The following is a 20,289-nucleotide window of genomic DNA, read 5'->3' as shown; positions in this document are numbered from 1 at the left end:
GGGTGCGGGTGCAAGCTTTGCGCATGCGTGATTCCCCTTCACCCGAAGCCCTCTCGTATGGCCGAAGCTCCAAAATGGCGGACCTCCGACCCCTTCCCTTTATCGAGTATCCAATTTTACCGCTATGCATTTATTGTCAGATGCGCTGCATGTATATAGACTTAACTTTATTATTCAGTCAGACTGATTAACCTGACCTGAATAATCCAATTTTAGTCGGACGTAGGTATAAGCCAAATGGCTTTTAGAGTCTGTTTTTCCTGCTCCCGTGTAAATTCTATTTATCAGTTGTCGAAGTACTGGAAACTATAAATGTACGGTGTGGATATACCGTTCAACAGACAGTACTTTTTTGTTGTGATCATTAAAGTCTAGGAATATAAATAGGTACCTACATACTTTATAAAAATTAACTACCGTAAAACGGGGTAAATAGAAACAATTTTCAACTTTGTCCTAAAAATTTGTAGCGAATAACTTGTTATTTTTATTGTCGGGTTATTTTATATCATGTCCGGCGCCATGAAGAAAGAGTTAAAACCATATTTGTCCAAAAATATGCATAATTTTACGATATTTCATTAAAAAAATGGTCAATTTCTATTCACCCTGCGATAGGGGTGAATCGAAACGACCAAAGGGGTGAATGGAAAAATTGTGTTTTAAAACGTTTTTTCAGTTAACAATATTGTATCTTTATAGATAAATATACACCTAAAGAGATAAACACTCCAAACAACTCATTAGAAAAGAAATTCCACTTTAAATCCAAAGTTTTGAAAAAATTGTATGGACCATTAAGGCATTCGAGGACGGTTGACTTTGAAGCATTTTTTTGGGTATAAATATCAATTTAAACATTTAAACAATTATGACACCGCAGAGAAGTAATATCGACGTGTAATCATTTCAAATTTGAACAAAATTCTTAAACGAGGAGTACTCAAATATTGGGCTTGAAAACTTTCCTGATTTTTTTTCTATTCACCCCGCGAATTCTATTCACCCCGTTTTACGGTATGTATGTTAGCTCTATGTTAAGTATAATGCTGACCACTACTTTAGTCCTTAATTATTCTATTCGATAATTAGAAAGAACCTCATTAAGTATTTAGCTTAACCATTAGGGTATCGAAAATCCATTAATAAATGTAATTAAATTTAGGTCGTTATAATGACAAGGGTAAGCAATTTGAAACATGTTCACTTGACAGAATTAGTCGAAGCTTTCAGTTTTATACTTAGAAGTATAACACAACCGATTCAATATGTAAATATTATAATTAAGTAGGTATGCTTGATGAGTAGGCAGAATTTTCTTTTTGTTTGGGTAACTAAATTTCTAGTTCTTTTTGTAGATACTTAGCGTGTTATATTATTATAATATGATCCTTACCCACCCGGCTGCTTCCGTAATTAGAAACAAGAGTAGATAATTGACTCTACTTAGGGTTGTGTTTAAAACTAAAAAATATTATTTAGCTGACTGACGGTGTTCAGCACCTAAGTAATAATTAATAAAAAATAAAATTAATTTAAAAATTCGATAACAATTGCTCGCATTTGGTATAATTTTCACCGACCAATCTCTAAAGCTGATAGAGTTGTTGAGTTGTTGTAAAGTTATTTTATGTTAATTATCATGTTCAAGTATGCCGTTAAATGAATTTGAATAACGCTATCCACACCTACTGGCTTAGTTCCAAAGCACGATAAACCGATGATAGAATAATAAAACTTTTATTTATTTATACAAAACCTGTAAGTATGAGATACTTAAATACTAAGAAAAGTTGTCGGGAAAATTGAAAAGTAAACAGCGCACCCTTACGTTCATTTCACAAGTTCCTCGTACTCGTATCTTATCGTTCGTTTTCATCTCAGAGCTGATAGGTATTCTTTTTGTATCTCTTCTCTGGTGCTCATACTTCTACTTAGTCTCTACAGGCGTACTTATTCATTTGCGTATATTTTTGAGCAAGTAAGTATCCATAGGTACCTATGTAGTTTTTTGCTTTTACTTTCTTGAACTAAAGCCTTTTTGGTTTTCAGGAACCTATATAGGTACCTAGTTATGTTAAAGATATATCGCTGTTTCGTTCCAAGGAGCAGTTTGGATTTAGTTCCAAGGAAAATTTCCTACCATGACAGTTTTTTTACAAAGTAGGTAAACAACAAAGGCCGTTTTTGATTTTATGAAAGACATCAATGTGGAATAAATTTTTATACTTAGTAGGTAGGTACCTACATGAACAATAAAACACCTAAGTAAAATTATATAGGTACACTTTGGACACAACTGTGATATTTGTATTATTACGAGAAGTTCATCACCAAAATAATGGCCTATCTTCTTTTTGCAATAACAATAAATTAGTGTGCTAAAAAAATATAGTACTTAAGAAAAGTAGGTCATTGTTATCAGACAATAGAGATTGAAGGCAGCAAATTGTCTTTCAATTTAAATCCTCTCATTTGCTAATGAGCGGCTAATGATGGGGCAGTGTTTGTTCACTTGTTGAACTGTAAATACTGTAAACTGCTGCATCGTAGATGTAGTTGTGATATCATGAACTAGATGGCGTTAGCTGTCGAAAAGTGACCACAAGTAGAAGAAATTTATTTCTTTTATTATTAATGATCTAAGAACCTTTGGCTTGAATTACCCAGTTTTTATTGCTATCTATAATTATATCGAAAAACTGCATAATGTATTGTATGTAAATACCGACTAACATAGAATAAAATTAAAGCAATGGCAAAGAGGCGGGCGAGGTAGAGCTCTGTAGTAGAGCCTCAAAAATATTGCTAACGTTAAAGTCAATTTTCTATGATACCTAACATTAACCAGTAAAAATCTAATTTGCTTGTAAACGTACCACTAGGTGACCTCTGTAAGCGCGTCATAAGTTTATGAAACCCAAAAATACAGTTAGGTAGGTAGGTAGGTATTGAATGTATTTGATAAGATAGGTACTTAATTACACACGTAAGTTCATGCTATTGGTACAATTAAGCACGTAAAACGTTATCTTAAAACAGGAGACAAAAAGTACAGAGATACTCAAGTTTTCCTAATTACCGTTGGTAATAACTATTGTTAATAAATATCATTACAAAATTGTTAGCAGTTAATGCACGCGACACCTTCGCATGATATACATGTGCAAGTATGTGAAGTATGTTGCACGACAACGACGAATAGGAGTGCAGGATACTGTCTACGTCATAGCGACAACAACGCAACACTCGTGCGCCGCCATGTTGCGTTGCCGACATGACGCCATCGCCAGTAGAAGGCAAGAGCGCTAACAAATCAAACGCCACCACGAAGTTGCCTGGCAACGTCACCACATATTTAATATGCAATTCGACAAAAGCACGCAGTTAGTGAAAGCCGTAGAAAATTTTCCATGTCTATACAATTTTAATTTGTTTGATTATCTTAAAAAGGACGTAACTGATGAAGCCTGGAGTGAAGTAGCCAATCAGACTCAATTAACAGGTAATGAACGAAATAAAGCGTCAAGAATTTAGTTAATTGTTTCTAGAAATATACCCAACTTAGTCTTTCTTAAAATTTCGTCACTTCATAGGTACGTCCGATTCGTATTATTTTGACAATGCACTTACTTACCAACCAACAGCCAGCTCTATATTGGGCTATTGTTTCTTAAATATTCATTTTGCTAATTTTCTAGTTTCAGAATGTAAGGAAAAATGGAAGAACTTGCGTTATGGTTTACTAAGAAGTTTGAGGCCAAACCCAGATGGAACGGTGAAGAAGAAATATTATTTACATGAAGAAATGGAATTTGTGTTGCCGTTTATTAAAACTTCTAGGCATGAGACTCCCATACAGCTAATGGACGAGGTAGTCTTGGATATGAATATTGGTAATGAACAAGACTCCGAATATTCCTCAGGTCATCCTCATTATCAAGAATTAGAAAACTCTGAGCCTCCAAAGAAAAAATCAAGGCCGAATGATATATGTACTCAGAAATTACAGCAAAATTCTACTGGCCATGACGATTTTTACGATGATGCTAGAAAAATGTTTTTATTAAGTTTATTGCCTGAAATCAACGCATTTACAGAATTTCAAATGCGAGTTTTTAGGAGAAAAGTTTTTAATCTTATAGATGAAATCGGTGACGGACCTGCTCATTACGATATGTGTTTACTTGAATGGCAAAAAGACTCAGTAAGCCAGGATTCCGAAAGAAGTTTGCAAAATGATATAATAAAGAAGGAACCACTCTGATCTATCCATTTTATTGTATAATTTTATGGTCCTCAAAATGCTCAGTCCCCTGCCAAAAATATTATATAGTCGTAGTTAATACAGCGCCCTCTTGTGACTTATACCCAGACATTGCTTATTTGACAAAAGATGGCGGTATGAGAAAAGGGCAAATAAAATACAACACTCACAAAATCAAAATATATTTCTGTATAAAACAAATTATTATGCTAGCTAGCTAACTGGGCAATGATTACAAGTAATCAATAACAATACAATAAAGAAAAATAATTTATGCAAATGCAGAAGTAAATGTCATGCTGGAGAATAAATAATTTCGCAATTTATTTTATAGGTGCATTTTTCATAGATTTTGTTGTAACAGGATTCCCGTTAACTTTACTAATTAGTTTGTTCCCCTGCCATACTGCTAGAAGGCTATCATTAGTCTTTAAATCCACTTGCAGCTTCTCCCAAACCTTTTTCTTGGGGTTCAAAACATCATCCGGTTCTCCATTTTCATAGCTCTCTACAACTATTCTATCACCTGGTTTGCTACCTTCTGGCGCAAGTAAGGGTTCCACCTGTTTAGGTTCATCAACGGAAGCACATAGTACCATTCCCTTTGACTCTACACCACGCATCTTGGCAGGTTTCAAGTTACATAAAACAACAACATCTCTGTTCTGCATTTCCTCAATAGGTACAAAGTTTACTAAGCCGGAAACTACTGTCCTTGGCTCATCTTCACCTAGGTCTATTTTTTCTACATAAAGAGCATCAGCTTCAGGATGTTTAGATACCTCAACAATGCGTCCAACTCGAATATCCAGCTTCGCTGGTGTTAATTCATCTGTAGCTGCTGGTGCATTGCCTTTAACTTTAGTTGGAGGTGGGTATGCCTTTTTAGTGAGTTCTTGGAGCTTGGGATCCTTAAAGATTTCCTGGATAGGACCTAGAAGCCTATTGATAGCAGCTTCCACACTGGATTTTAAATCACCGGGATGAATTTCTTGTTTGGCAAATGCACTTTCTAAATCCTCAAAATTAGTAAATTCTAAGTCGCCACCATGTTCTGCTGATCTACATACTTTGAAAGTTTCATCCTTTTTCATTAGAGGGTAAACTACATGTTTAGTGAATGACAAAACACCATTGTCTGTAATGTTACCTGGTTCACAGAAAGCCTTCTTAAGTTTCTTCTTTACATTAGCAGGGTTGTCTAAAAGATCAATTTTACTGTCTTCTTCAGAGGACGACATTTTGGCACCAGTAAGACCTGGCACCATGGGGTTCATTAAATGAACCCTTTTAGCATAGCCAAGCTGTGGTAAATACTTTTCAGCCATTGTAAATATTTTTCTCTGATCTACTCCACCAAACTGGGCATCAACCTTCAGGTATTCTTCATCTAAAGCTTGTAATCCAGGGTACAAAAGGCCACTTAATAAAGGATGATCCACTTGTTTCACTACTTCAGCTCCTGCTTTTTTAGCATCATGCTCTGTTATTACAGAAGACATGCGGTACACATCAAGTGTGTATTCTTTATTTAGCTGATATTCAGTGCCTCGCACAAATTTTAACTTATCAAGAGGGACACCAATTGATTGTAGCATAGCTTTTATGGCAGCTTCATAATATTGCGTGCGAAGGGCTAAAAGTTCCCATGGAGCTTTCATATTATCTAAATAAGCATGTAAGTCTGCAAATAATATTGTTACCTCGCAGCCAGCTTTGAGAAAATCAGCTATTTTAGACATCGGCACAAAATAGGCGACATGGGGCCGTCCTGTAGTAGCTGTGCCCCAGTAAATCTTGAGATCCCTTTGCTTCAAAATTTCTGTAAGCTTTTCATCGCCTAATACTTCTTGCAAATTGCGAGTTATGAGGTGTTTCTTCTCTTCCCAAGTAGCCATGGTTAAGGATTTCTATAAAATATGGAAAAAGATTTAGGTTACCTCTCACATCAGTCTGGGATAGTTATTTTAAATGTAAACACACAAGTAAACACAAACACTTACCCTTATAGTTTAGATTTCTGTTAACTTATCTTAATAATAGGATTAAAACAATAAATTAATGCAGAAACTGCATGAGCGAGATCGAGAAATCATAACACGTAAGTGAAGTGTTCAAATGTCTTGAAGTGGCTTACGAAATAAGATGAAACATAACCTCTAAAGTTGACTGTCGCTCAAAATTCATCAAGTCAAGTGCCTTACATATAATTTACATTGAAAAGCTACGGAGTAATCAATCTATTACAAGTTCCATTAATTTAATTGTCGATTGTCTGCTGTTTCAGCGAGAAAACTAAAAAAATATTGTAAATTTTGACATGTGTGAAGTTAGCAGCAATTCAAAATACTTGTTACCAACTGCTAATTGGCGCTAGTGTCGCAGTGAATGCTCGCGTTTCCTGTCAAAAGCGCCATTGCGCATGACAGTCAGTGCGGCCTTGCAGACTGAGAGCGCTGCCAACAAAGGCCGAGTCGATGGGGTTACAAAAAGATTGTTAATTTGGACTTCTAAAACCCTTTTGTTGTTGTAATTATAATTTTATATAGGTTGTGAATTTGTGATTACGGTTAAGAAAATGTGTGAATGATATGAATCGTGACGGCTAGCAAAGGAGTCAGCTGGTCCACAGTGCGAATAGTGAATAAGAAATGGCGGCCTTGCCAGCAGGTGTTCAGTATGGGTTATCATCGGAGTCTAGTTATAAAGAAAACAAGGAACTAGTGTTTGTGAAATTAACGGATTCAGCTCTGAAAGCTATTGAAGACTTCCTAAAGAATAATAGGGTAAGTACAATCGCCATATTGTTATACCAAAATAAAGATAGGTAAGCCAACAATGTCAGGCGCCATACTTATATTACAGTAATTGAAATGAAACTGCAAATTCTAAAGTTTTGTTTCAGTAAATCAGTTTTCTAATTATCATAATTGGCTTCAAAACAAGTTTATGTAGGTAGCATTGCGATATATACTCCTCTCCAATGTCACGCCACGTCAACATGTAGAAAATTTGCTCTGTTATTTTCACAGATTTACATTTCATACGGCTATAATTAGAGAATTCGAACTTATTGTTGCGGAATTCGACGTTTACCGTGGAGTTACGTTACATATCGTACTTTTTCACTCGCTATCACCTCTCGTAAAGTGATATTATTATGCCCTTGTTTGAGATATCAATCCAATTCTGAATAAAAACATTCAAGACCAACAAGTCTTACTTATCTGGTTTACGTACTGGAAAAACACCACGCAATGTTTGTCGATGTAGTTGAATCTAATAGAATTCGGTATAGAAATGATTTAGTTACGAATTTGGGACAATCTTGTAGTATGTAGACCAAAATTGGTTACAGTAGTAATATTTCACAACAATTCATGCCACAGTAAGAATTCACTTTAGAAAGTGGTTTATTTTTCAGATCTAAGTCACTTGTAACTTTTTTAAGTAGTCCGTATCAAATTTCATTAGTTAGAACACATAATTTTATTGTATTACTTACTATATAGTTGATGAAAAAACAACAAGTATAGGTTAGTTTTCCGATTTAACATTTATTTTCCAGCTATTTTGCAATGTAGGTATTACAGCCTTTTACTTTTACATTAGTAGTAGAAGTAGTAGTTAGATTTCTATCTACTAGAATTATTACTTTATTCAAGAATCTGATAGAAGTATTACACAATCAGTATATGGAAAACAGATAATGTTTGTAACTAGTCAGCAAACATTTAGAACTTGAAAACTTAATTTATATTGCATCATAGCAAATGAATAATTTCTTGCAATAAATCAAGTAATATGATATCTTCCAAAATACAAAATATACATATAAATCTAAATTATTAACAGTATTGTCTATTTATGAAAGATTATATTTCAAGGCAACATTTTTTCTTAGCACTAATCAACAATTCTTTGTAGTTTTACATTATAATAAAAGATGGCGCTGTATGTTTCTTAATGATAATGTTACGGCTGAGTAATTACCTTTTCAGATTACGTACCAAAGTTGTTTACGAGTGAATTAATTATGTTACAGTTTGATTCTAACACCTTACAACCTATTTAATTATTTTATGGATCTCAATTAATTTATTAAAATTTTCCTCTTGCAGAATAATATTATACTTATTAGTAAATTATTATACATAACTAATATAACAACAATGCTTAACACAGCCAAAGATATATTAATATAATTGTAATAGAAGGAACTTAAAGTATTACCACCATAGCTATAAAATGGGAAATGAAACTTCCGGAAAGATTATAAGCAAGATTTGACTTGAATTTAGCGACAAATAAAGTATAGAAATATAGCACAATAACTATTGACTCATTCATTTTAATCAGTACTTAGTAAGTAATTAATGTGCTGTATCAAATAACACTTCATTTTTCAACACAGTTTGTGCTGACTTTGAAAGAACTGTGTAGCCTTTATAAAACTATGTTAAGCAGTATTATATTGCATCCATTTGTCTCAAAAACCTTCCATGATAGCATTGTGATATTAAATTGATGTATTAGAGGATATAACTTGTCACAATTTTAGTTTATGGGAGTACAACACCAAATTATATTTTTTAGACTATTCATTTGCCCAACAACAAACAGTTTGGAAAGCATTAAATTAAATACCTGCCTAGTCATAATGTCCTACTTTATATTGAAATAAAAACTAGGTTAAACATTGAATCAATTACTTGGAACCCTTGAATATTAACCTTCATCAATAAAAGAGGTTTTGGACTTGAGTTTTAGCCTTCCTTCTTTTTCCAAAGAGTATAAAAAGTTTGTTGGCCTCTTATACCAAATTGTTCAGGAAATATAATATTTATAAATAAGAAATTGGAATTACCCAGTAAACTTTATCTGTACATCATTCCATCAATTTTAATATGATAATGATTTGATTAGCCTAATATCTTGTTAGTAATTTAATTTACTTAAATATATCTTATTGATTGATATTCCTTTAGATAAGGTAATTCTACTATTGGTCAATGTTTTAAAATAACTTGTTATTTAAGTTTTTTGTTGAGAAAATTAAACCAAAATGAAAACAGCTATTTAAGTTGGAATATTTCTTTTAAAAAGAACTTATTTTTAATGCTGGTAATAATTTCAATCTTGATTTTTAAATAATAAACCAGATAATCTTTAATATATTAAAATAATAGCTCTTAAAATATGTTCAGGTACCTCTAAAGTTCAAATTGAATTTGTTGACATTAATTACTGTTATCAGATGATCTCTCAATCACTTACAAATGTCATCAATCATTGATCATTCTGAGTAAGAATTCCATTTTATAACTGATAGGAAAAAGGTAATCTGTATGACATATAGGTACATACTTAGCTTATTGTTTTTTTTATCCTGTTAGAAAAACCCAATCAATTTAGATCATCTTTTCTATTTACCTATTAAGTTGCGTGAAGTCACCCTTTTAAGTATTTTTCATTTGGTATTCAGAACAATTAAAGGATTTTTTATACTTATTTTAGTACAAATACCATCAGAAACTTGTAGTAATTACATAATATATATATGTTTCAGTATCATGAAACAATTTTCCTCTTAAACTCTTAATGTTCACAGTACAGTTGTATTGTGTTTCATTTATTTATTACGCATTGTTATAAATAAATGTATGATAACACATTTATTCTCATTTTTTGCTAATATTATATTTGCCTCTCAACCAAAAGTTATTATCATAACAACACTTAAGAATTACTTTTTATAGCTTTTTAAGTACTAACTAATTTTATCAGTTCATAAACACTAACTTTAATGACTTCTAAGTATTTTTTTTATAAAATTAATAATGAATGCATACTAGTTATACATTAAGGAGTACCATGCAGTGCTTAATTTGCAATGAGTGAACAAATCATCATTAAAAGTAATTACATAGCAAGTTGAGTTTGAAAAGGCAATATGGTGTTGAAATGCATTAATCATGAATTACTTGTTTTAATAAAGATTTGATATTTGACTCAGACCTAGCCAAAAATGTTGTGCCTAAATTATAAAACTACATGACATAATATGGATGAGTCTTTCTTGTCGCCATGATAAAATGTGTCAATATTTATCAACGAAATATGAGTCAATATACTATAAACTACATCATATTTTTTTCTAGTCTTGTCTCTTGATATTTACCTATATTAGTTTCGGTCACGTTTATAACACGCCATTTTCGACGGTGGATTGCTTAAACATACTTTTATTTCTAGTGTTCATTTAACATGTATTATAGTAAACCGTTTCTAATGCTACATCAGATTGCTCCTATTTCTAAATGGACTGTGCGCGTGTCTAGACATTTGGGCCCAGTTTCGCAAACTCCTTATATTAGGTAAGCGAAATCGGGCCCATAGCCGCAATGACAATGTTGGGGCGGCGCCCGCGCAGGTGAAAGTACCAACTCGCCAGATTACTCAAACAATTTAGGAAAAAAACTTTAAATTAAAACGTAAATGTTCATCAAACTGAAATTCATGTCGAAATTTCAAGAATTGCCAAGCTACTCAACAAATATTTTAATAATATCTTACGTAAGCGGCTACATGTTCGTTTACTATTCGTACATATAAAATAATTTTCGACACCATTCTGTTTCTTAACTATTATACGGGTTTGTTGTTGACAATAGTAAAGATAATCTAGTTTTCCCTACAGTGTGTGACCTCCTTATGTGATTTACGACACCTCATCAACTTGCATCTATGTTTCATTACCATTAATGATACGACGTCATTATCAAAATTACTGCGATTAGTGAAATGAGGATATACAGTTGTGGAATGAATATTTAAAATTATCAAAGGTCACACTTACTTTGTCATTGATTAATGGAATATAGCCTTACTAGCTTGGACATTACTTGTTTAAGGCCAATATGAATGCAATCAAAGTACAGGTATTTTAATTAATAAATTTACCTACCTAGTATCAATAAATATGTGACTGCATAGCATATGATCAATACCTCATCTAACAAGTAAATATATCGATCTATTCATTCTCCGTCCATTTATGATGTAACTGTAAGAATTTTCCATTTATAGTGATGATTTAGTGAAAAGTGCTAATGTTTGTTATGATTTCCATTAGCTAAGATAGTATAATTACCGGCCTATTGCTCCTCAGCAGTTCCAACGTTCCAAATCATTAACAGCTATGATTAATTATGGCTATAACTTCACTTTGTATGAATTACATGCGTTCGAAGTTCATTGCTGTTACTTGTTCATGATAACATTGTATATCATGTTACATAATATTGTTTACGCAGAATTTAAGGATAGGCTAAATGAAATCTTATGTTTGTGTCAAAAATTATACCGAATAGCTAGATACGGATACCTACCTAGTTTTATTTTAACGTAAAGCAGGTATATAAAAATTTACATGCTCTAAATGACATACCTACGTATGTATGACACCGGAACTTAAATAAACTTGGCCAATATGTAATCGAGGTTATTTCTTTTAAAACTTATTACTCAGGGTTGGAACTATGCCCAACTAAAGGTGATCGATTCGTCCCCTTACATACCTAAAAACCGTTATCGGTTAAATGTGGGTGTGCTGTACCGATCCCCTTCAGTTGGTAACAAGCATAAAGTTTAATAATAGATGCTTTTAAAATAACTACAATTGCACTTCCGAACTGCAAGCCTGCCCTACGAAAAAAATATCTTTAACCATCTACCTGACGGTTCCTATGAGTCCGATAAGCTGGGTTCCACAAGTTCCATACAAAGAGCTTTGTAATTTCAAAGCAACTAGAAAAAAGAGCCAGCTGACAGTTGTTGCGTACAAAGCGGTAAATAAATAGCACTTGCATACATCAGCAGTCAGTGATTACTCATCATCAGCATTTACATTGATTGGAATCGTAATAAGTGAACGTAGGAGTAAGTTTATTTTGTATTTTTTTACTAGTAATAATGTCGTAGATCCCTGGCACAATAGAAATAGAAAGGTGCGAATTTAACACAGTTACTTGTGACGTGTATAGCACAAATCTTTTAGGACACAATACCTACTGTTATACAAAAAACACTTATTCGGCGTAGCATTCGCACACTTGTAGCTTTCTCTGAACAGTTTTCGTCGATCATGAACTAGCCGGAGGACATTCACACATACCCGGAAATCGATACGAATGAGCTAACGCTACAGACATAATCTCCTATAGATTGAACCTGTTGCTATGCGAAGCGAGTGAAATGCATTCACTCACTTCGACGTTTCTTAGTATAAGTGACCTGAAGTATCTATTGAAATCAATCAAATCACTCGTATCCACTGTCCAACATTGGCTTTATCAAATGAACAGCAGCGTCACATGTTCCTTCTATTTTTCTGTTTCTGTGGGTGGATCAGTGATAGCAGTATAAGATTATTATCGTAAACATTCTCCCAAAATATGTAAAGGCTTAGTCACGACTCACACCTACAGGATGTGATAGAGATGCTTCATCCTCGTGTTAATTTGTTACATAACGTTACATAGCACGTTTTATATGATATTAACAGTTACGAAATGTTTATCATTAATGTTTTATTGAAAACGTCAAGATCACCGCGAGTTAAATAAAGATTTGTTCGAGAAGATAAGAGTTCATCTTAGATAACATTCAACGCAGCTAAAAGTATTTGGCACATTGAACGTGCATTGAATATTCTTATTATAAGTCGTGACGTGTAATAATCGTAAAGAATTAGGTCCAAGGCAAGAATTTAAGGTGTTGCATTTAATTTCCGATACGTTGAATAAGTGATTGAATATTTATGAAAACTAATCTCACCACGATTCTGCGCACACAATGTCCCAAGGCTTTAAATAGTACATTTAATAATCTTTTCTTATTCAGAAATGCAATAAATTGCCATAACATTACCGTCGGCCGCTGTAAATATTTGCATAATTTGAGTGCGTACCCAATGCAAAAAGAAATGAAATAAGAAACAGCCCCAAAACGGTTTCGTAACGTCGCTCCAAGCTGGTCGCCCACCTGATTATGATTCCTCAGTCCATGCACGTGTTTTAACAACGATACATATCTTTTGTGCTGGCCTAAGATCACGGGCACCTATTATTTACCTGTGCTAAACAATTATCAACACTCTATTTATGCTGGCAAAATCTAAAATCCCTTAAACTTTTCACTGATATACGGCAGGTTTGGTGGCCGTTTTTTTTGTTTGCCGCTTTGTAAGCGTGCCACCTGGCCTTTTTTCTATGCATTGAAAGCCGTGAATCACTTTTGTGACGCTGCCGAATGAGTGTCCAGCGTATCGTTTTAAAAGAATATGGCCCTTCGTTTTAATTGAATGAATCAAACATGTTATAAGAATTGTACTCGTTGCTTATTAGCCACTTTTTACGTACTCACTGCAAGCCAGATCGTATTTCAGTTTTATTAGAATTAATGGCAGCGAATAGTCAGACGCATGAGTCCAATAAAGTACTCGTAATGTCACGTGCGCTGTTGAAATGTAGGTATTTGTACCGGATATCCACGCTCAAAAGTATGCCATTATTTGCACTTGAGTATGGAATTCGTTAAATAATTAAAATTGTTAAAAGCGTCCCACAATATACTGCGGAAGACTTTAAAATGTTGTAGAATCTATTAAAGTCAACAATAAAACATTTAAATGTGTATCAGACGTATTTTTAACTGAGTGTAATACAATAGATCTGTAATCTAAAAATCTGCAGACTATTTGTAGCGTACCAATTGCCAACACAAAATGTAGATAATTTCATCATCCCGCTTTGACATCAGGGTCATCTCAGTAGTAAAATAAAATTTCGGCCAGCAACTGTGATGAAAGTAAAGGCGCTACTGTACGCTTTTGATATCGTTTAATCTTCAACGAGAAATTTTCCAAAACTTGACATTAAATTAAATATGTTGCTAAATCTGTTAAAATTCTAAGACTGCTATCAATTTTGATCTTTAAGATGATTGTAGCAGAGTCAGTATTGGCATGTGATGGATGGGAGGTGACGTCTGCGTGACGGTGAACACGGACGATAGGGCTCGAGGTCGTCGCACCCTTCGTCCCCCCGAGCCTAAGCACCTGGTTGTCCCTTAGCAGTTACTTGCGAACAGATGTTAGACTCTCGAGTAACTACCGCCCCTTATTCTATTTATATCCCGGTGTTTTAAACTTGAATGTGATTTTTAGATGGTTCATAATGAACCATGATGATAAGAATCATGTATACGATAGATAGTGCAACATTGAAGCATGTTTGTTATTATTGATTGGGTCAACTGTTCACGTGTTTCAGCATTCGTTGCGCCAATATGACAGCTATAAAAGCTACTTATAACGAAGATACGTAGGGCAGGTTTCAATATGTTTACGTGATTTATCAAAACGAAAACGTCATGCTGACGATGTCTAGTAGCGCTTACAAGAAAGAGACCGCTGTATTAGAATGTATTACATAATTGTTATGGGCAATCTAACTTATTATAAGAAGTCGATAAAACTTCCTAGGTACCTACGTAATTTTTGCAAACACTCAGAAATCAGTGGCAGTGTTTTTTGGAAATGAAATGCTTTTTAAATGTACGAACTAAAATAAATGGTCAATGAGTGTTATTTAAATCTAAGAGAAAAATATAGAGTTTGGAATATCATCTAACGGTATACCTCATTCATAACGATACCTTAATTAACAAACGGAAACTGTCAAAATGTAGGTGTGTTTAATAATATGCCCTCTCAAACAAACCTGTAGCGAATACATTTTGCAAATATACAGCCTATCTTTTAATAGAGAACATGATTTTAATCAAATACATAATTCTAATATTAACTATCAAAACAGGATACCATAACAGGTTAGGCGCCTTTAAATGTCTTAAGACCATAAATGATTTTTAATACTTTTTTTAGCAATATATTGTAATTGTCACATTCTAGATTATTTTCTTATAACATAGAGGCACCATTAACTGCATGGCAGTACAGGTTTTGTATTCTCGATGCTAAGAAGTCCGAGCGAATCATACCGATGATTCTAAAACAAGTTTGTGCCTATTCTACGTCTAGACTTTAAGTTATATTGTCTATGTCATTGAAATGTGAACTCTGTCTGGTATAAAGCTAAAACTAGAAATCCGTAGCTGTGTTATTCTATTTTTTAGTCAGGAAGGAACAGTGAAACAATAGGCTTACATAACATAACAAACCAAGAGTGGATATAAAACAAAAGGTAGAGGACCTTTTAATGCACTTGATATAACTGATAAATACATAGCACATCGTACTAAACGTCAGCCTATCCACGCAGAATATTGCAAGATGTTATAAAGGGACTTATCCCTTAATTGTTTGAACAGGCATAAAGAGATGGACCGCTGTGCCCATAAAGACGTAAAATGGCAGTAAACCCAACAAATGGATATACGAATCATGTGATGTTTTTATGAAGGTTGCTATCATTTACGGCTGACAGGGGCGCCTCCCCCATGGTATACGTGCCCTAGAAAAGGTCGAATGATTAGAAATGGGGCGGTTATACACAACGCAATAAAGTCAGTGTACAAGAAATTCGTTTCTTTCGTTATTATTCATGCGAAGCTTGCTAGCGGGGTCAAACACCATAGAAAATGGAGACTAATCGGTTGTCAAACTTGTGTAAAGTCTATAATCTCGATATTAATTTTAGAAATAACGATTTAGAGGTAAATGATTTATCCTATAGAAGTTTAGTAAGAAATACTACCTTTGTTAGTGGTTTTCTTAGTATGTTCACTTGGTCCGTGTCCTAATAGTTTTTATGCTGTATTTATACACAACAGAATACGGTAGATAATAAACTCTACAGTAGGTAGGTATTTCCCCTATGTAATTAAAAAAACAATGTTACAAACTGCAATTAGCATAGAATTTGTTAAAAGAATATTGAATAAGTAAATAGAAAACCACAGGATCTAATTCTTAGAAAAATATAAAGTGCATGTCCATGTTTATTTCTTTCAATTTTAATATTTTTTTTTTGTTTCATGTTGTAAGTACCTACTATAGAGTATTATTCTCGCAAAATGTATTGACACACATTTTTGAGTATAATATAGGAAGTGTGTATAAAGAAACAGGTGTCTTTACAAGATATGGAAATTAAATTCACTGGATAAGGATTATAATAATCAATACTTTTTAATATTATAACATGTTTCGAAAACGGTGACAAGTGCTATTTCAAAATGGATGCGATGGTCTGTTTAATATTGTACCTCATTTATAAACAAACAGCAAAATACATGTTTTTAAACGAATATGGATGTCTTATAAGAAACGAAATAACATATTTCACCAATTATATGTATTTAAGTATGGTAATTTGTATTACACGTTTCCACATCCTACATGATTAATTAATATGAAGAAGCAAGTGATGTGCAAACTTGGCATGTTCCACTAATTCATCATAGATTGCATATAAGAACTACTTTAACATACTACTAATTTACTATTTCATAGTTTTGTGAAAGAAATGTAAAGGAACATTAGAATCGACGTAATACAAAACTAGACGTGAACAACTTTCATTTTATAGTTCTCGGATTCCGTTGCTCAGGTAGGCGCCCCCAGCAACGCTTGATATTATTTTAAATACGCTAACGGAAGATCCTTTCACGGTTTAACAATTTAAACTACGTTTTTATAGCACTTCTTTACCTTTTCTTTAAGCATTACCATTGTTTTTCCCTTATGCTGCTTTAGACTAAAAAAGCCGATGGTTTTCTGTAAAGGTGCCTAATTATTTTAAAAAGTTGCCCCGCATTGTGATTAACGTTTACTAAAAAATCACAGCTCAGTCATGTTTATTTTAATACTCAGCCTTCCACTTACTTGAATAAGGCACTTTTATTAGAAGTTGTGTATAATTTCATATCATATGTGTGTCGCCAAGTGTGGTCTCAATCGGAATATTTCGTACAATCTCGTTCACTTCGCCGTTTTTCAAACATTTTTATCATGTCACATATCTCACTGACCCCTCTATACTAACTTAGAATTATTATTAAAATGCGATATCGGTTTATGCAACTAATCTAATTTAATAATATTATCGCGAATTCCTTGAATTAATGTAGAATTAAAGCTTCTATTTTGTGACTTAGCTTGTTTCCAATATTTTCTTCCTGGTTCCTTTCAATGAAATTAACTGGATCAAAGATACTGTCACCGGGCATTAAACCCGGACGTAACAAACAAAAGCTATAGGCAACTGCTACAGTAGATTTGATCTGATATCAATACATTTGCATAAAAGTAATCAATCCCATACAAATACGAAGAATAATAATAAAACTACTAAAATCAGCAGTACGATTTTACATCCTGTAAAAGATTTGTTTACCTGTCAATATCTTTCAAACACGGACACTCTGGCTCTAAACCGGACAGACCCTAGCCCTCCCGGATGTTATTTGACAAGATATCTATTTTATGATTTCACTCTTTTCCAAACTTAAGTTTGTAAAAGCTTTATCTGTTTTTATTTGCTAAAAGGTCATCGGTATATTCCGTTAAGGTCACTTTGTGCAGGTATTTTATTGCCTCACACCGCACAACGCAGCAATTCAACACAAGGCCAGAATTGCTTTTATATTTTTTACTCTGCAAATAATACTTATTACTACGTGTAGTTGGGTATAGTTATCTGATCTATTTATCTGTAAATTGTCTAGTTTGTTCAGAACTTGATCAGAAATGACAGTTAGGCGTTAATATTTCAGGAACTAAAAACAAAAGCCTCGCTAGAGTAAATTAAAAAGACGTGTTTCCCTAACAATTATGGTTTTGATAATGCAATAAATGATAATATCACTCGTTAAGTTATTCCCCAGCGTTGTTGTTTAGGTTATCCACCTCTGATCTAGACGTTTTTTTTCTTGGATAAGAAGCTACTAAAATATTGAAATAATCTAACCAAAGTACCTACTTATTATCTTTCTGATAAATACGTTAATCAAATATTACACCGAAACGAAATAAATAAGAACTTACCTACCTAATTAAATTACAGTTGAAACTTCTGTAAATGTTTCAAAGTCTTTGGACGAGTTAAGTTCTAAATATAATTAATACCCGTATCTATAATTCTATTATATGTGACCTTGCCTATTACAACTGGTTTGGCATTCGCGACCGATTTCAATATAAAATCAAAGTTGACAATTCGCTTATCGTACATTTCATAAACGTTTGAATACAAAGTTTTCAAATATAATGTTTAACGTAACACCAGATCAGGTATTCATAACACGCAATTTTATGTTATTTTGTTATTATTTGTCGATTTACTTCCTCCGTATTGGCATAGTAATCGCTTGACCCTCAAGAGATCGCGAATCACGGCCATGGATGCTAACCATTACAAGTTCCGGGTCATCCCTTCCCGCTTCGCGTCTAGACGGCAATGCAACTAGTTGAATTTCACATTGAGTTTTGCGGTTAAGTAAGTAACTAAAGCAATTTTTAAGTTTACATCATCAGCGCTGCCGCCCAGCCTAGTTATGTTTCTCGCGTTCGACCATCGCCGGTTGTGCAACGCCACGACTTGCCGACACTTGCTTATTGTGGCCGACCCAACTCGTTGCCCAACTAGTTTGGCTTCTTGTCGTCTAATTACGACGTTTCATTAGGTTATGCCGTGTAATTATGTGGAAATTTTGACTCTCTATTTATCCGCACTAATGTTAAGTGCGGTTTGCTTTTATGCACTTTGCGTTTATTCTATAGATTGCATGTTGATAAATCACCACATGACTAAGGTTATTAACGAATACCGAACAGACGATCACGCATTTCAGGGTTTTAATTTATCACGATATTGCGAACATTATTCTAAATTGTTTACGACCATTACCTACCAGATATTATAGTTCAAAGGCACTAAATCTATTAATTATATTACAGGTAATTCAGAAATGTAATTATAACACAGTAAATGCTTTATTACAATGAACACCATTAGCGTAAACTCCCCGTTTAAAGATTTGTCATATTTAGAATTTTCCTGTATAAACTACGTAAATAAAACGTCAATCACCATGAAACAGAAACGTAAACGATGCGATTTAGTGTCAAACAATAATTAATAACCTATCCTGTACCTACTTTTGTTTTATTGAGAAGTGTAACGATATATTTTACTTTGCGATTGGTCCGAATTTTTGGAAAATAGAAAGTCAGTGACATAAAATAAGGCACATGACAGGACTATTGGGTTACTTTATTCGCTGTACATAGGTAAGACCTCTGACTGGGTTGTAATTTCAATTACGTGTATGATTTGGTGTTTTATTTCTTACTTGAATACTTAACTGAGTTATATTAGAATAATGTAATACCCAAATTTAAAATTGCTGTCAACATCAACCAGCATGAAATGAGAGTGTTATAATGGATTATACGAATGAAAAATCGGATATGTACTATATTATGTGGTGTTAATATTCTCCACTTAAACTAGCGGAAAGCAATAGTTAATAAGTACTTTAAATTATTCACAGTTTTAATAACTTAATTATACGTAGGTAATTACAATTCATAAAATTACTACCAATTGATTGGATGTTTCACTTCTCCATAAGCATCATAAACAAGGTTTTTGTCTATTTCCTATTGCCTGTGTGAGCTAAAATAGGTCTTTATTCGCTTCTATGTAGCACTTATAGCCCCCTACCTTACTGAACCGTAATCAATCGAGGAGGTTAAGTAATCATCGACGCGGTCTGCCCATGGATGGCTGGCCACGTCTTTGATTCTTTAACGGCATTTAAAAACGTGACTGTCCTATCTACTGATTTCTTTGTCACTTTACTAACTGTAGCATTTTACGCAAGACTTATGAGTGATTTAATAGTAACATATTTTTTTCATTTTTTCAGGACAGATTGGCAAAACCTAAAATACAGTTCCTATCCGGAAATGAAGGGGTAAGTTGTTATTTTTA

General features: G+C 33.5%; 3 protein-coding genes across 4 annotated transcripts in view; 2 read left to right on the top strand and 1 right to left on the bottom strand.

Annotated features, from left to right (window-relative positions):
- The first annotated feature begins 3,131 nt into the window (after nt 1-3,131).
- On the top strand, nt 3,132-4,369 carry LOC142978795 (uncharacterized). Its single transcript, XM_076123367.1, has 2 exons — nt 3,132-3,505; nt 3,702-4,369. Exons 1-2 carry the CDS (start codon nt 3,364-3,366, stop codon nt 4,265-4,267), a joined length of 708 nt encoding a protein of 235 aa, XP_075979482.1. The 5' UTR covers nt 3,132-3,363; the 3' UTR covers nt 4,268-4,369.
- Nucleotides 4,370-4,433: 64 nt separating this feature from the next.
- Nucleotides 4,434-6,583, bottom strand: TyrRS (Tyrosyl-tRNA synthetase). Its single transcript, XM_076123366.1, has 2 exons — nt 6,271-6,583; nt 4,434-6,177 (listed from the first exon to the last, which is right to left on the bottom strand). Exon 2 carries the CDS (start codon nt 6,163-6,165, stop codon nt 4,591-4,593), a length of 1,575 nt encoding a protein of 524 aa, XP_075979481.1. The 5' UTR covers nt 6,166-6,177; nt 6,271-6,583; the 3' UTR covers nt 4,434-4,590.
- Nucleotides 6,584-6,697: 114 nt separating this feature from the next.
- Su(Tpl) (Suppressor of Triplolethal) overlaps nt 6,698-20,289 on the top strand; it is a 53,662-nt gene continuing 40,070 nt past the window's right edge. The window contains exons 1-2 of one of the 2 annotated variants that reach the window (XM_076123364.1): nt 6,698-7,053; nt 20,225-20,272. In XM_076123364.1, coding sequence (XP_075979479.1) covers nt 6,919-7,053; nt 20,225-20,272 — 183 coding nt within the window. In that variant the 5' untranslated portion in view covers nt 6,698-6,918. The remainder of the gene's footprint in view (nt 7,054-20,224; nt 20,273-20,289) is intronic. The other variant, XM_076123365.1, reaches the window with a different exon arrangement.

Source organism: Anticarsia gemmatalis, chromosome 15, assembly GCF_050436995.1.
Source record: "Anticarsia gemmatalis isolate Benzon Research Colony breed Stoneville strain chromosome 15, ilAntGemm2 primary, whole genome shotgun sequence".
Classification (NCBI taxonomy): Eukaryota; Metazoa; Arthropoda; class Insecta; order Lepidoptera; family Erebidae; genus Anticarsia; species Anticarsia gemmatalis.
The sequence above is the reverse complement of the archived record's forward strand: the minus strand, read 5'-3'. Positions and strand labels throughout refer to the sequence as shown.

Excerpts from the sequence above, each read along its gene's own strand:
- LOC142978795 (XM_076123367.1), top strand. The coding sequence starts at position 3,364 with ATGCAATTCGACAAAAGCACGCAGTTAGTGAAAGCCGTAGAAAATTTT. Across the intron at positions 3,506-3,701 it reads CAATCAGACTCAATTAACAG|TTTCAGAATGTAAGGAAAAA; the intron begins GTAATGAACGAA and ends CTAATTTTCTAG.
- TyrRS (XM_076123366.1), bottom strand. The coding sequence starts at position 6,165 with ATGGCTACTTGGGAAGAGAAGAAACACCTCATAACTCGCAATTTGCAA.